This window comes from Canis lupus, chromosome 3 (genome assembly GCF_011100685.1).
Source record: "Canis lupus familiaris isolate Mischka breed German Shepherd chromosome 3, alternate assembly UU_Cfam_GSD_1.0, whole genome shotgun sequence".
Classification (NCBI taxonomy): Eukaryota; Metazoa; Chordata; class Mammalia; order Carnivora; family Canidae; genus Canis; species Canis lupus.
In genome coordinates this window covers 28,749,015-28,763,204 of record NC_049224.1, presented here as the reverse complement: position 1 = coordinate 28,763,204, position 14,190 = coordinate 28,749,015, and the positions used below count along the sequence as shown (strand labels likewise).

Here is a 14,190-nt window from a genome sequence, read left to right as displayed (position 1 = left end):
CTAAAATATACAAATAGACCTCCTACAGTTAAATTATGGGCATTCAGGATAAAGTATATCCTATAAGCAATCTTCTATTCCTAACTACTCATACCACTGTCACCTTATCCACACTGTTAGAATAGCCTCCCAACATTCTGCTGCCAATGTCCCTTATCTCCAACTCAATCTACACAACACTGATGAACTAAGTTTCCTGAAAAAAATTCTCAGTCTCTCCTTTAACTATTAGTAAGGCTAAAACAAGGAAATCTACTCACAATCCTTCAAGTCAACCTTTATATGTATCTAGCAGCATCGTATTAGCAGGATACCAAAATATATTGAAACAGAAAGTAAACTACCTCTATTTGGTATACAATCAAATAAGTAGGGAAAAAAATACAAACTATTCTATTTGTTTCACCATTCAAGAAAATTTTTGATCAGTAAGTATTTACACTATAAATTCAATTCCCAAGACAAAGATAAATAGTCAATTATAAGGAGAAATTTAGGTTGCAAGTTACAGCTACTTAAATACAATCTGGCCAAGCTGGCCTCACTAAAATATAATCATATTTTATAACATTAGTAAAATAGTATTTTTTATTACTATGTATGGTTATTTTAAAATGATATAGAAACTAAATTACCAGGTATAATATAAAAAATTCCGCTAATTACCAAGATACATATACAAAACACTAAGCTCTAAATTTGCAGGCATTGGAAAACTTAAGATAACTCAAATAAAATTCCTCATTTTCAAAGTTTTTATTAATTGAACAGAACAATTAAGAATATTTTTTAATTAAAAATATTTGAAAAATGTTTTGCTTGACTCCATCAAATGTTTAGATATAACTTCCAGTTAACAGGTAACACAGAGAACAGAAGAAAAAAATAAATAGCATTATAAGGAAGGAAAGATAAAACCCAGAACATTTCTGCAAAGACTTGAGAGGTTTAAGAGCTATAATAACCAGGTACCAAAAAAAGAAAGGGGGGAAAAAAAACAGGTACAATAGATAATGGTTTAAATTATCTATTTATAAAAGATAATTTAAAATAAATTGGTATTGAATGAGAAAAAACTTTATTGAAATAGACAAGACTGACTAGGAAAAAAAAGGTTAAAAAGTTCTATGTACAGTATTATTTTTATCATGATTTAAAAAATATGTATGTGTGGACATACACATGTGAATATATGTATATTTATGAAGAAAAAGGGTCCAGAAGAAAATGCATCGAAACATAACTGATTTCTGAGCGATGGGAATATGTTTTAATTTCTTTAAAGTTTTGCTAGCCCTTATTTCCTAATTTTTTATTTTGCCCTTGTTTTCTTTTGAAATATAAAGTGTATTTAAAACAAAAAGATGTAAAACAAAACCTGAGGACTCAAGTGAAAGTGATTTTTTTTTTTTAAACATTTGGGATCTCATGAACCCACTCTTTTTTTTTTTTTTTTTTAATTTTTATTTATTTATGATAGTTACACAGAGAGAGAGAGGAAGAGAGAGAGGCAGAGACACAGGCAGAGGGAGAAGCAGGCTCCATGCACTGGGAGCCTGACGTGGGATTCGATCCTGGGTCTCCAGGATCGCGCCCTGAGCCAAAGGCAGGCGCTAAACCGCTGCGCCACCCAGGGATCCCGTGAAAGTGATTTTTAACACTATTCCTACCAGTTAAAATTTATTATGTATGTGGTATTATACTAGACACTTTCTTTATACGTTAGTCTCTTAAAACTCTTATTATAGTTTCATATGAATATTATGGACTGATACCATATGAAGTACTCTCAACTACATTCACATAAGAGAGAAATATGCACAGTCTTCCAATACAGTGAGAAATATCTTGAGCTCATGTTTAGGAAAAGCCAAGTAACAGAACCACAAAAAGTAAATGAAGTCTAGTAGACACGTAACTACCAAACCAAGAAATCTCATCAAAACCTGTTTTCTTGGTGTATAATCAAATAAACAAATGCTCCATTAGCACACTGAAAAATCATTTACTAAACTTACATACTTTTAACCACTGTTTAAAAGAATCTGTGAATTATTTCTTATAAGGATTTTAGCATACCGCTGCATTCCTGCTCTGAAGCAAAGGCTTTGTATTCCGAATTAAAAGTCTATGGTCTGGATCCATAGCATATGGCTTCTTCTTTTGGTCAGTCTTTTCCTTCTGTTCATCATCAGATTCATAGAAGTTCTTTTCATTGTCTTCTAAACCATCATCCTATAATAAAAGACAAAGAAAACTTTCTTTTTAACATCTATAGTCATGAGAGTATTTTACTGTAGGATATTACTGTTGAAAGGAATTTGAAAATATTATGCTACCTGTATAAAAGAAACACCTTGCTTTTTCTCATATTTTATAACTATATTTTAGTGCTATAAATAGAACTTCTTTTATATTATATAGTAAACCTCTGAAAATATTAAATCCCCATAGATATATCCAAAGCTGACCAAAGGCATAACTTGACCATGAGACTCTACCAAAGCCTATAATATAAGATTACCTAAAACCTGAGAACTAATTCCTTACATTATCAGTCACTCTGTAACTGGATCAAATGATCAAAACAAAGAGAATGTTTCAACTGCAGCACACATAAAAGAAATCATAATAAAACTTGACAGGTTGGGATCCCTGGGTGGCGCAGCGGTTTGGCGCCTGCCTTTGGCCCAGGGCGCGATCCTGGAGACCCAGGATCGAATCCCACATCGGGCTCCCGGTGCATGGAGCCTGCTTCTCCCTCTGCCTGTGTCTCTGCCTCTCTCTCTCTCTCTCTGTGACTATCATAAATAAATTAAAAAATTTAAAAAAAAGACTGTTTAAAAAAAAAAAAACTTGACAGGTTAAAAACTAGAGATTAAGTACATCCCTATGTTGTCAAGAAAGACTCAGTTTGATACTTATGTATATCCACAGGGGTTGATTCTATACTTTTACTTTGTACTTTTAATTTGAGTTCATTGTTATATCTGCTAATAAAATCTGCCTACAGGCAGTCTTAAAAACAAATAAAAAGCATACAAAGACAATAATTTCTACCTGGATCCAGTTCAAGGACTGTTTAGAGGTAATTTTTGTTACTAACTACCTGAAACATACTTTTCACTTCTGAAAAGATGGAATAGATGTACTTTTCCCTATTCCTCTATATACAACTAGAAACTGGAGAAATTATATAAAAAATAGGAAAGGTAAGAGAGAAGAAAGACTGGATACGGATCTCAGGACCCAAAGAATGAAACAACAGTTAAATTCCTTGGGGTTTCATTTTTACCACATATATCAAAGACTGAGAAGCTAATAAGCCAAAAATACCAACCAGAGATAAAACAAACCCTCCAAAAGCCCGATCTCTGTAGCCAAAAGGACCCAGAAAAAGAAAATCTAGCAAGACTTTTTTTTTTCCAGAAAATACCTACTTTACTGCAACTACCAATAGAGAAAAAACTAAAGTCCCATTCCTACCTCTATCAGCAAAGGTGGATGTAGGAGCCTACACTTCCAACCTTGCCATGCTGTAATAAGATGCTTCAATCATCCCACTGGAGTGATATCAAAAAGGCCACCATAGCCAAGACTTTAATTTCCACCAGGAGATAACAAGGCACCTCCATGGTATCAATGAAGACAAAGTGAGGAACTTGCACATCTAAGTCTGCCTATCAAGAACAAAGTGACCTTATCCCTCCCCACTGAGCTAGTGTAAGAAAATACTGAGTGAACACTCGAGATTTACAGCACCACCACCCAGTAGTACCAATGACACTAGTGGAAGAAACATGTAGAACAGCTAAGAGGCATTTCTATTCCTCCCAGACTGTCAGTCATCAGGACAGAATTACTCAGGAGCCAGAAAACGTCCATAGTAACAGCAAAAACAACCTCCCTGGTGTGTCAATGGAGACTGAGTGGGGAAACTGGACTTCTACCATGACCTGGCAGTACTAAGGCAGCACATCCCCTATCCTTCTCTAATGCAGGGTATCAAACAAACCCAGATAAAACAGAAGATCTAAATAAAATCCAGAATCTCTTAATAGCCAAAATATCCAGGTTTCAATAAAAATTACTCATCATTCCAAGTACAAAGAAGATCTAAAACTGGATGAAAAGAGATAACCAGTAGATACCAACACTAAAATGACAGGAATATTAGGATTATCTGATTAAGATTTTACAGCAGCCATCATAAAAATGCTTCAATGAGCAACTAGGAACATTCTTGAAGTAAATGAAAAATAGAAGGACTTAGCAAAGAGTTACAAAGTCTAAAGAAAAAAAGTAGGATATATAAAAAATAAAAGACCAAAAAGAAATGTTACAACTGAAAAATACAGGAATCAAAACTAAACAATGGCTAAATTCAAAAGCAGTATTAAAGGGACAAGGAAACCATCAGTGATCTGAGCCATAATAAGAGAAATTGCCCATTATGAACAACAGTGAAAAAATAGACTGAGGACAAAGGAAAAACAAAAAGAAAAACACTCCCCCTCAAAACAATACAGACCTTTGAGAACTTGCAGAACTACAACAAAATAACATCTATTGTCATCTGAATCTTGGAAATAGAGAAGAAAAAGGGTAAGGTTGGGTGACTATTCCAAGAAATAATGACTGAAAAGTTACTATATTTGGCAAAAAAAAAAAAAAAACAAAAAACAAAAAAACCAGCCTTCAGATTGAATAAGGTGAGTAAACCCTAAAAAGAACATAACAAGACATATTAAAGTAAAGACAAAAAGAAAAAATATGGAAAGCAACATGATAGAAAAGACACTGAAGAGGTGGTGGTAATGAATCAGAGCGAATAGTGATAAGGATAAAAATGTAAATTCAAGAACTACTCAGAAGTTGAAATCAATAGGGTGCAGTGAGTGAATGTGAAGGATGAAATAGGAGCACTTAATGAAGATGTCCCCATTCCCAGCCTGGATAATCAAGCCACTAATGATGTTATCAGGTAAGATAACTGTGTCCAGGGGGTGTAAGAATCTCTCTTTTTCAAGGCTGTTTGCTATACAAACACCCTTAAAAGATAGTCCAAAAGAAAACCCTATGCGGAAGAGCTGCAAAAATGAAAAAACATCTCCCAGTAGTTTCTTTTGTTCATGAATGACCTGGCCCTATTTCTAAGTGAATCCTCTAAGAATTCACAAATTCCCCCTAACAAAACAAAAAGTGTAATTCGTGATCCATTTTTACTTCAACACGGCAGAAGAGTTTTTAAAACAGTTACGTAACTAAGTAAAGAGTTTTAAACTTGACACCAAAAGTACAGCCCATAAAAGGGAACATTAATAAATTGGATCTCATCAAAGTTAAAAGTTCCTGCTCTATGAAAAACTCTTAAAAGGAATAAAAAAATTCTAGACTGTCAGAAATACCTGGAACCATACATATGTATGACAAAAGACTAGTATCCAGAATACAAAGATAACTCCTAAAACTTAACAGTTAAAAAAATTTTTTCAATTTAAAAAAGGGCAAAAGATTATCATTATGGACTGTACTGCACTTCTGACTCTACAAATTCACATGTTGAAGCAAGTGACCCTATGCCAAACTAGGGCCTTTAAAGAGGTAATTAAATTTAATTGAGACCATGGGGGAAGGGGGGGCACCCTAATCCAACAGGACTAGTGCCCTTATAAGAAGAAAGAGACAGACATCAATGGTGGCACACACACACACACACACACACAAAAAAAAGCCATGTGAGTACACAGAAGACAGCCATTTGCAAGCCAAACAGAGATGCCTCAAGAGAAAGCAAACTTTCCAACACCTTGATCTTGACCTCCCAGCCTCCTGGAAGAAGTGTGAGAATGTGAGAAATAAATATGTTAATCAAGCCACCCTGTTTGGTATTTCGTTACAGCAGTGCTAGCAAACTAATACAGACTTCAACAAATAATTCACCAAAGGACATATTACAAAATGGCAAAGAGCACATTACCTATTCGGAAAACACAAATTAAAACTAGAGCAACATTAAGACTACACATATCAAAATGGGTCTCATCTTATATAAAAACATAGTGACAACACCAAATGACAGTAAGAACACAGAGGAAATAGATCACTTTATATGCTGGTGGTGACCATAAAAGGTTACAACCACTCACAGTTTGGCAATTTCTTACAAAACTAAACTTGGAATTATAATACAATCTGGTAATCGCACCACTGGGCATTAATCTCAATGGAATTGAGAAAATTGAGTGGAAAAGAGAAATTTATTCTCATACAAAAACCTGTACACAAGTATTCATAGCAGCTTTATTCCTATTAGCCAAAATGGAAACAACCCAGATGTCCTTCAATGAATGGTTAAAGGAATGGTAAATAAAATGGTTAAATATTTATGCCATGGAATACCACTCAGAAATAAAAAGAAACAAACAATGATACACACAACAACTTTGATAAATCTACAAGCAAGTATGATGAGTGAGAAAAATCCTAAAAGGTTACATACTGTATTATTCCACTTATATACCATTCTTGAAATGATAAAATTATAGAGACAGAACCAATTATTGATTGCTGGGGATTTAGAGGGGCAAGGTTAAGCACAGGGAATGAAGTAGGTTTAGAGATGCAATGACAACATGAAGGATCTCAGTGATGGAAATATTCTGAGTCTTGACTTTATGAGTGTCAATATCTTACTAGTTTTGCAAGACACTGCCACTGGAGGAAAATAAGCATAGGTTACACCAGACCTGTATTCTTAAAACAGCATGTGAATCCACAGTTATCTTAAATTAAAAAGTTCAATTAAATAAAACTAAAGAGAAAAAAAAAAAATCAACAAACTATTTATTCCTTTCTTCTTTCTTCTTCTTTTTTTTTTTTAAGTAGATCCACTCCCAGAGTGGAACCCAACACCAGGCTTGAACTTGTGACCAGGCACTCTAAGTCAATAAATTATTTAAAAGCTATTTGTATATACTTATTCATTGTTACAATAATAAAAGACATGATCTTAAATGTTATAGGTTAATACCACTTAAAGAAGTATTTTTCCCTTGCCAAGTATGTGCAGATAATATACAATCTTTACTTAAATCTTGACTTAACTATCACTGAAAATACTTTTCAACAAAATACAACTATTAGGTTTTTAGAAGCATATTATTTCAACAATTTTTAAATTCATCATAAAAAATCTTAAGAAAAACTCCAAACACAAAAAACACAAAATAATACTACTCTCTGGAAACAAAAGGAGTTTTTTTAAAACTAAGTAAATTTTAAAATAAGTAAACTAGATATTGTAACATTATCATCTTCCTTTGAATGCATAATTCAAAATGAATTACAGTTGATCCTTGACAACATGGGGCTTAGGGGTACTAACCCCTACACAGTTGAAAATCTGAATATTAACTTTTGATTCCCTAAAAACTTACCGACTAATAGCCTACTGTTAATCAAAGCCTTACTGATAACATAAACAATTAACATATACTTTGTATGTTATATGTATTAAACACAATATGTATTACACATATGTGTAATATATGTATTACATACAATAAAGTTAACTAGAGACAAGAAAACGCTAAAAAAAATCATGAGAAAATACATTTACAGTACAATACTGTATTGAAAAAAAAATCTATGTATATGGGACCTGCACAGTTCAAACCTGTGTTGTTCAAGGGTCAACTGTATCTTCCAGTCCTCTAAAGGCAAAAAAAAAAAAAAAAAAGGAGGGGGGACTATATTTGCATTTATTTTATGCAGAATTTACTTCTGAGCCATAAGTTTTTGTTTTTTCAGTTTTTTCTGGGATATCTTTTTCTTCTGTGCAACCTGCTCTGGTTTAGGAACAATCCACTCTTTTTCAGTAAGGATCACCTCAACGTGGCAGGGAGAGCTCTTATATAGGTTAATCCAACCAAGAGCCCTATAAATTCAATGCCGCATCTGAGGGTCTTTGTTCACCAGAATTTACATCTGAATCCTTAAGTTCAGTATTACTCTCCACATTGTAAAGCATGTACAGTAAAATTTCAGTACTCTTTTTGGGTCACTGACCCAGTGTCCAGCCCCACTGTTTGGCCTGGGCATACCTACCAACTCCATCACTATAGTGATGGAATGGCACACATTGCTTCTGCAAAGTGACAACTTTCAGATATCTGATGGCTTTTCAGATGCATAGTCTTGATGGCCTGGGAACTTTCACAAATGTGTTCTTAAGGTGAACACGACGATTTGAACCTTCTGATTTATATGATTTTGTAGGGTTTAACGGGCTAACAGATCACCTTCAAAGATCACCTCAGGCCGCTTACAGGAAGAGATGATCCACTTTAATCAAATGAAAGTTGAAACTCTAACCTGAAATTGATAGATATATAATGAAACTGCTGTGTTAACACAATCTAACAAGCAAAATCCTCAAATGCACATAAAAAGCTACTAAGCAAAAAAAAAACAAAAAAAAAAAAAAAAACAAAAAAAACAAAAAAAAACAAACAAAAAAAAAAGCTACTAAGCACTTACTCATTCCATTTCTCCTTCATTATTAATATACTTTATTTATTAAAGTTCAATTATATTATTTTAATAAAAGATATACTCGCATTGCTTAATTAATAAAGGAAGGGCTGATGTTTTTATGAGGTTAATGAATGAGATAAGGTTCCATATAGAATGGGAACCAATCTCCAATAATTTATATCTGAATCTATGTTGCTGCTGGTTATATTTTCACAGGTGTTCAATCCATCAGAACAGATATCAGCCCAAAGAGAATGGAAGCTATATGCAGACAACCAAAATAGATATATACTACACATAACACCACTTCCATAACAGCAATGGCTGGCAAATTACTTGACCTCTTCTTGTGTTAATTTACTCATCTGTGAAAGAGAATAAAAGCAGACCTGTATCATAAAAGTGTTTATAAAGACTGATTACTTTAGTGGAGGTTATACAAGGCATTCTGTGTCTTCTGCATATTAAACACTCAAGTAATAGCTATTACCATTGCTTTTATTAAGAAATTTTATTTCTAAGAACCATTAATTGACTTCAAATCAAATATACCTAGTTGCCAAATATAAAGAAAAGTTTACCCCTGAAATTTCCCTCCAGAAAGAAATTGTCTCATATATAAGAATTTACAAATATAACACGAGGTTCTTCGACAACTGTTTATTTTCTGATCATGATGTACTATTCGGAGAAGTCATTATAGAGAAACAACTTTAATCAATGCTAGTTATATTTTTTTTAAAAATGCTAGTTATAGATGCTTAAAAGAAGTCCCAAACTCCAGTGACAAAAATGTCTTTTTTTTTTTTTTTTTGAGATTTTGTGTATCAGGGAGAGAGAGAGAGAGAGAGAGAGAAAGCACGAGCTGGTGGATGGGCAGAAGGAGAAGACGACTCCCCACTCAGCAGGGAGCCCAATTGGGGGCTTGATCCCAGGACCCCGGGATCATGACCTGAGCTGAAGGCAGATGTTCAACCGAGTCATCCAGGTGTCCCAAAAATGTCATTATAAATAAAGACTTTAAAGCTCACTTTAGGGCAGCCTGGGTGGCTCAGTGGTTTAGCGCTGCCTTCGGCCCAGGGAGTGATCCTGGAGTCACAGGATTGAGTCCCACGTCGGGCTTCCTGCATGGAGCCTGCTTCTCCCTCTGCCTGTGTCTCTGCCCCTCTCTCTCTGTGTCTCTCATGAATAAATAAATAAAATCTTAAAAAAAAAAAGCTCACTTTAAAAACAAGTAATCCAGGATTACAGAATTCTGCTTCCAGTAATAGCTAAAGAGACAAAACATGAAATATATCTGAAGGCACTAACAAGTAAAAAGAACAGTGATGAATTATGTAGGCAAGACCCAGAAGTAGTACATCTAGAAATCCGACTGAGATTTGTAATTGCTTTTCCCTAAAAACATCTGCTATTACTTAACAGGAGGCTGAGAGGCCTATAATTGAGCAGAGCTTTCAGCAGATTCACAAAAATACAGAAACAAAAACTAGACATCAAGACACACCAAAAAGCAAAATTCCTACTAACTCTCATGATTCTTTAGTTTAAAAGCCTGAGAATCTTAAAAGTGAATTAATTTAATTAGGTAAATAAATTAATAAATAAATAAAGCCTTTTAGAGAATAAAGATGCTAAAATTAAAGCCCAGCTTTTAATCATCTCAACCCATAACGAAAAGAATAAAGTGAATCAGATTATTGATACCCTTACCCTGGTAATATTCCACAAGCAAACAAAAATCTATAATCCAAAGCTTCAAATTAGTTCAACAAATTTTTATAAACTAAAGAAGGAAAAGAAGGGAAGAAAAAAGAAAAGGTAGTGTCATTAGGGTAAGGATTCAGTTTCCATTTCAAAAGGCAAACAGGATATTAAGTAGAAAGTGGCAAAAGAGGAGCTTCTGAAATATATGTTTCTTAATCTGAGTACTCAATACATGTGTGTATTCATTTTGTGAAAATTCTGGTAAAGAAATTTGCTTCTGCCACATGGACATTATACATTTCTACTTCAATAAAAACTTTTTAAAATGTGTATATAAGAAAAGACACAATGATGTGAATACAAAACAAGAAAAAATACAATAAAAAGAAGCTAGATAATAGGGATTAAAGACAAAAATTTAACATGGGCTGTAAAATAACTATAGATTATATGCTCAAGGAATTAATGTGGATAAGATCAAGCTTTTGGAAAGGAATTCAACACTATTAGTTTTTATATAAAAGTGACATTAACTTTTTAAGATCATTTCGATATAAGGTGTTGTAACTTCAGCAACCACTTATAAAGTTAATAGAGTAACCTTTTGAAATTTGACTTTGACTAATTTTATATGTCATAATTTCCACAGACCACAAAGAAAAAAATCTGTGCTTACAGATAATAGTCCAGATATTAAACTTTAATATAATTCCATGTGTACTTGAAAGCAATATTTGGAAACATGTTATTTTTGATAACATATATTTAATGAAAAAAACTGTATTTTCCAAAATAAAATACTTAGAAGAGTAGCACTGATTTTGTTTTGTTTTGTTGAATATAGTATGGTTGAAACACAGTGTTACATTAGTTTCAAATGTACAAAGTAATGATTCAAAGTTTATATACATTATGCTACCCTCCCACAATTACAGCTACCATCTATCATCATATATTATGACTATAATCACTGATTAGATTCTCTATGCTGTGTCTTTTATTTCTATGACTTACTCATTCCATAAATGGAAGCCTATATCCCATCCTCCTCTTCACCTGTTTTTCCCAACCTGCCTCCTCTCTCCTCCCCTCTGGCAATCATCAGTTTGTTCTCTGTACTTATAGGTCTGATTCTGCTTTTTCTTTGTTTATTCATCTATTTTTTCAAGTTCAAATATGAATGAAATAATATAGTATATATCTTTCTCAGATCTGACTTATTTCACTTAGCTTTACATCCTCTAAGTCCATCCGTGCTGTCACAAATGGAATGATCTCATCTGTTGGGGGAGAGTAGGGAGGGGCAGAGAGAAAGAGAGAATCTTAAACAGACTCCATGCCCAGCACAGAGCCTGACATAGGCTCAATCTCACAACTCTGAGATTATAACTTGAGCTGAAATCAAGAGTCAGTTTATCTGACTGTGCCACCCAGGCCCATGATCTCATCTTTTTTAAGACTGTGTGATATTTCTGTGTGTGTGTGTGTGTGTGTGTACACATCCCTGCCCATTCATTTATCGATGATCCCTTAGGTTGCTTCCATGTCTTGGCTATTATAAATAATGCTACAATAAATACAGGGGTGCATGTACCTTTTTGAATTAGTGTTTTCGTTTTCCTTGAGTAAATGTCCAGCAGTGGAATATTGGATCATATGGTATTTTTATTTTTAAATTTTTAGTGAAACTGCATAATTTTGATAATTTATTCTGTACCTTCTAATATTTTTATCTAAAGAATGATATGACGCAGTCTCAGTTTTTGTAATACATCTGTGAATTTGGAACTAAGTAGAAAGACCTCTCCTACATAGCTGAGATGTTATTAGAAGCCTTTAAAAATTATTCTAAATATAAAGTCCGTATTCAGAGTATATTATACAAATAATTTTAACCATCTTAATAGTCTAGTTTCCTAATATACAGATAATAAAAGGTAAAACTTAAAAAGAGAAAATATTATATCTTCTCTATCATGGAGTAGGAAAATAGAAATTTGTTTTCGAAGTGTATTCTATTGAGCCTGGAGAAATGAGGCATTATCATACATAGGGTTTCTAATGGATATTAATTAATCACTTTATATTGTGGTTTATTTTGGTGATATTTCAAATGACACAATCATCAAGTAATGTCACCTTTATTTCAAGAAGTTACTAATAGGACTATTATAAAAAAATAGAAACATTTCAAAGAAATCTGACTGATAGAAAAAGACAAATCAATGAACCTTTAAAACCTGTTCTTTTGTACCTTGGAAAAATGGATGGTTCTAAAGCAAAGAGAAGTAAAAAATAACTTAAAATTTAAACAAACTCCTTAAGGCCAAAGTTGAAAAATCTGGGCAACAAATTAAATATAATAGTATTAATTTATAACCCAAAGAATAAAATAAGTATTTCTACATCCAGAGTTATATAAACAAATGACTGAAAAATAAATGAGAAAGAAAAGCTAGATTTACCTTACAGAAGAATTCCAAATAATACCTATGCTAATGTTATGTGAATGTTTAATGGAGGCTTGAAATGTATTTCTTTGAGAATGCCTAGGTGATGTTTATCTCAACCCAAGCAGAATTAAAGATATTACCTTATGAAAAACTACCAGGTGACAAAAAAAAAAAAAGAGTCCTAGTTACTGAGAACACAAAATACATAAAATACATGTGATAAAATTCTTAAAAATGAGTATTAAGAAGTTGTACTTATAAACGAATTACGTATTTTCCTGAGATTTAAAATTTAAGTGTGTGTATAAATTAAAACTATGTATTACAACAAACAGGCTTTCTTCATCTTTCAAAAACAGCATACATTCAAACTGAAACAAATCTTTTTCAGAAAATAGGAATCAATTTACACTTAGGGAAAGCTTTTTAGTTTCCTTAAAGTGAAGATAGTTTTAGGAATATTGAATAGGGCAGCCCCGGGTGGCTCAGCAGTTTAGCGTCACCTTCTTCCCTGGAGACTGAGATCGAGTCCCACGTCAGGCTCCCTGTATGGAGCCTCCTTCTCCTCTGCCTGTGTCTCTGCCTGCCTCTGCCTCTCTCTGGGTGTGTGTGTGTGTGTGTCTCTCTCTCTGTCTCTCATGCATAAATAAATAAAATCTTTTAAAAAAAGAAATATTCTGAATAGATAGAATGAAATTATATCTAGAACATCAATAATTTTATATAAAATCTGGAAGTAGAAGTAGAAAAGGGAAGTAGTAGTAGAAAGGGAGAGAAAAGGGATAGCAGCCATGACTTGATGACCAGGTGATGTATATACAGGTATTCAATGGACTGTCAGATACTTCTGTGATGCTTAAATTTTTACATAATTAAAAATTTAAATATTGAGTCTGACTTCATGATCTACTATAATGCTACAGTTCAAGACACTGTGGTACTAGTGTAATGTGACAGAACACAAAAACAGGCCCACATGACTATGTAGCCAACTGATATTTGACAAAGGGGCAAAGGCAAATTTATGGAGAAAAGGTAGTCTTTCCAACAAATGGTGCTGGAACAACTGGACATATCTAATTAAAAAAAAAAAATCAATTTACCCAGACCTTATACTCCAAAATCTCACTCAAAAAAAGGTTTACAGACCATTATAAAACAAAGAAACTATAAAGTCCCAGAATATAACACATGACAAACTCTAGATGAATCTGGATATGGTGGTGATTTTTAGATAAAACACTAAAGGCACAATCCATGAAAAAGATAATTCATAATGCTGGATTGCTTTAAAATCAGAAACATATGCTTTGCAACAGACTATGTCAAAACAAAGGGAAGACAAGCCACAGACATGGGAGAAATATTTGGAAAAGAAACATCTGATAAAGGGTTGTTATCCAAAACAACATAGAAGGCTTTCTTAAATTACTGATTTATAATTAACATACAATATCATATTTTCTGGTGTATGACATAGTGATTGAATATT

General features: G+C 33.2%; 1 protein-coding gene across 1 annotated transcript in view; it reads right to left on the bottom strand.

Annotated features, from left to right (window-relative positions):
- The window catches only part of AP3B1 (adaptor related protein complex 3 subunit beta 1), a 266,465-nt gene that overhangs the window by 151,144 nt on the left and 101,131 nt on the right, over positions 1–14,190 (bottom strand). The window contains 1 exon segment of the mRNA NM_001002974.2: positions 2,080–2,235. Within this exon segment, the coding sequence (NP_001002974.1) occupies positions 2,080–2,235 (156 nt within the window).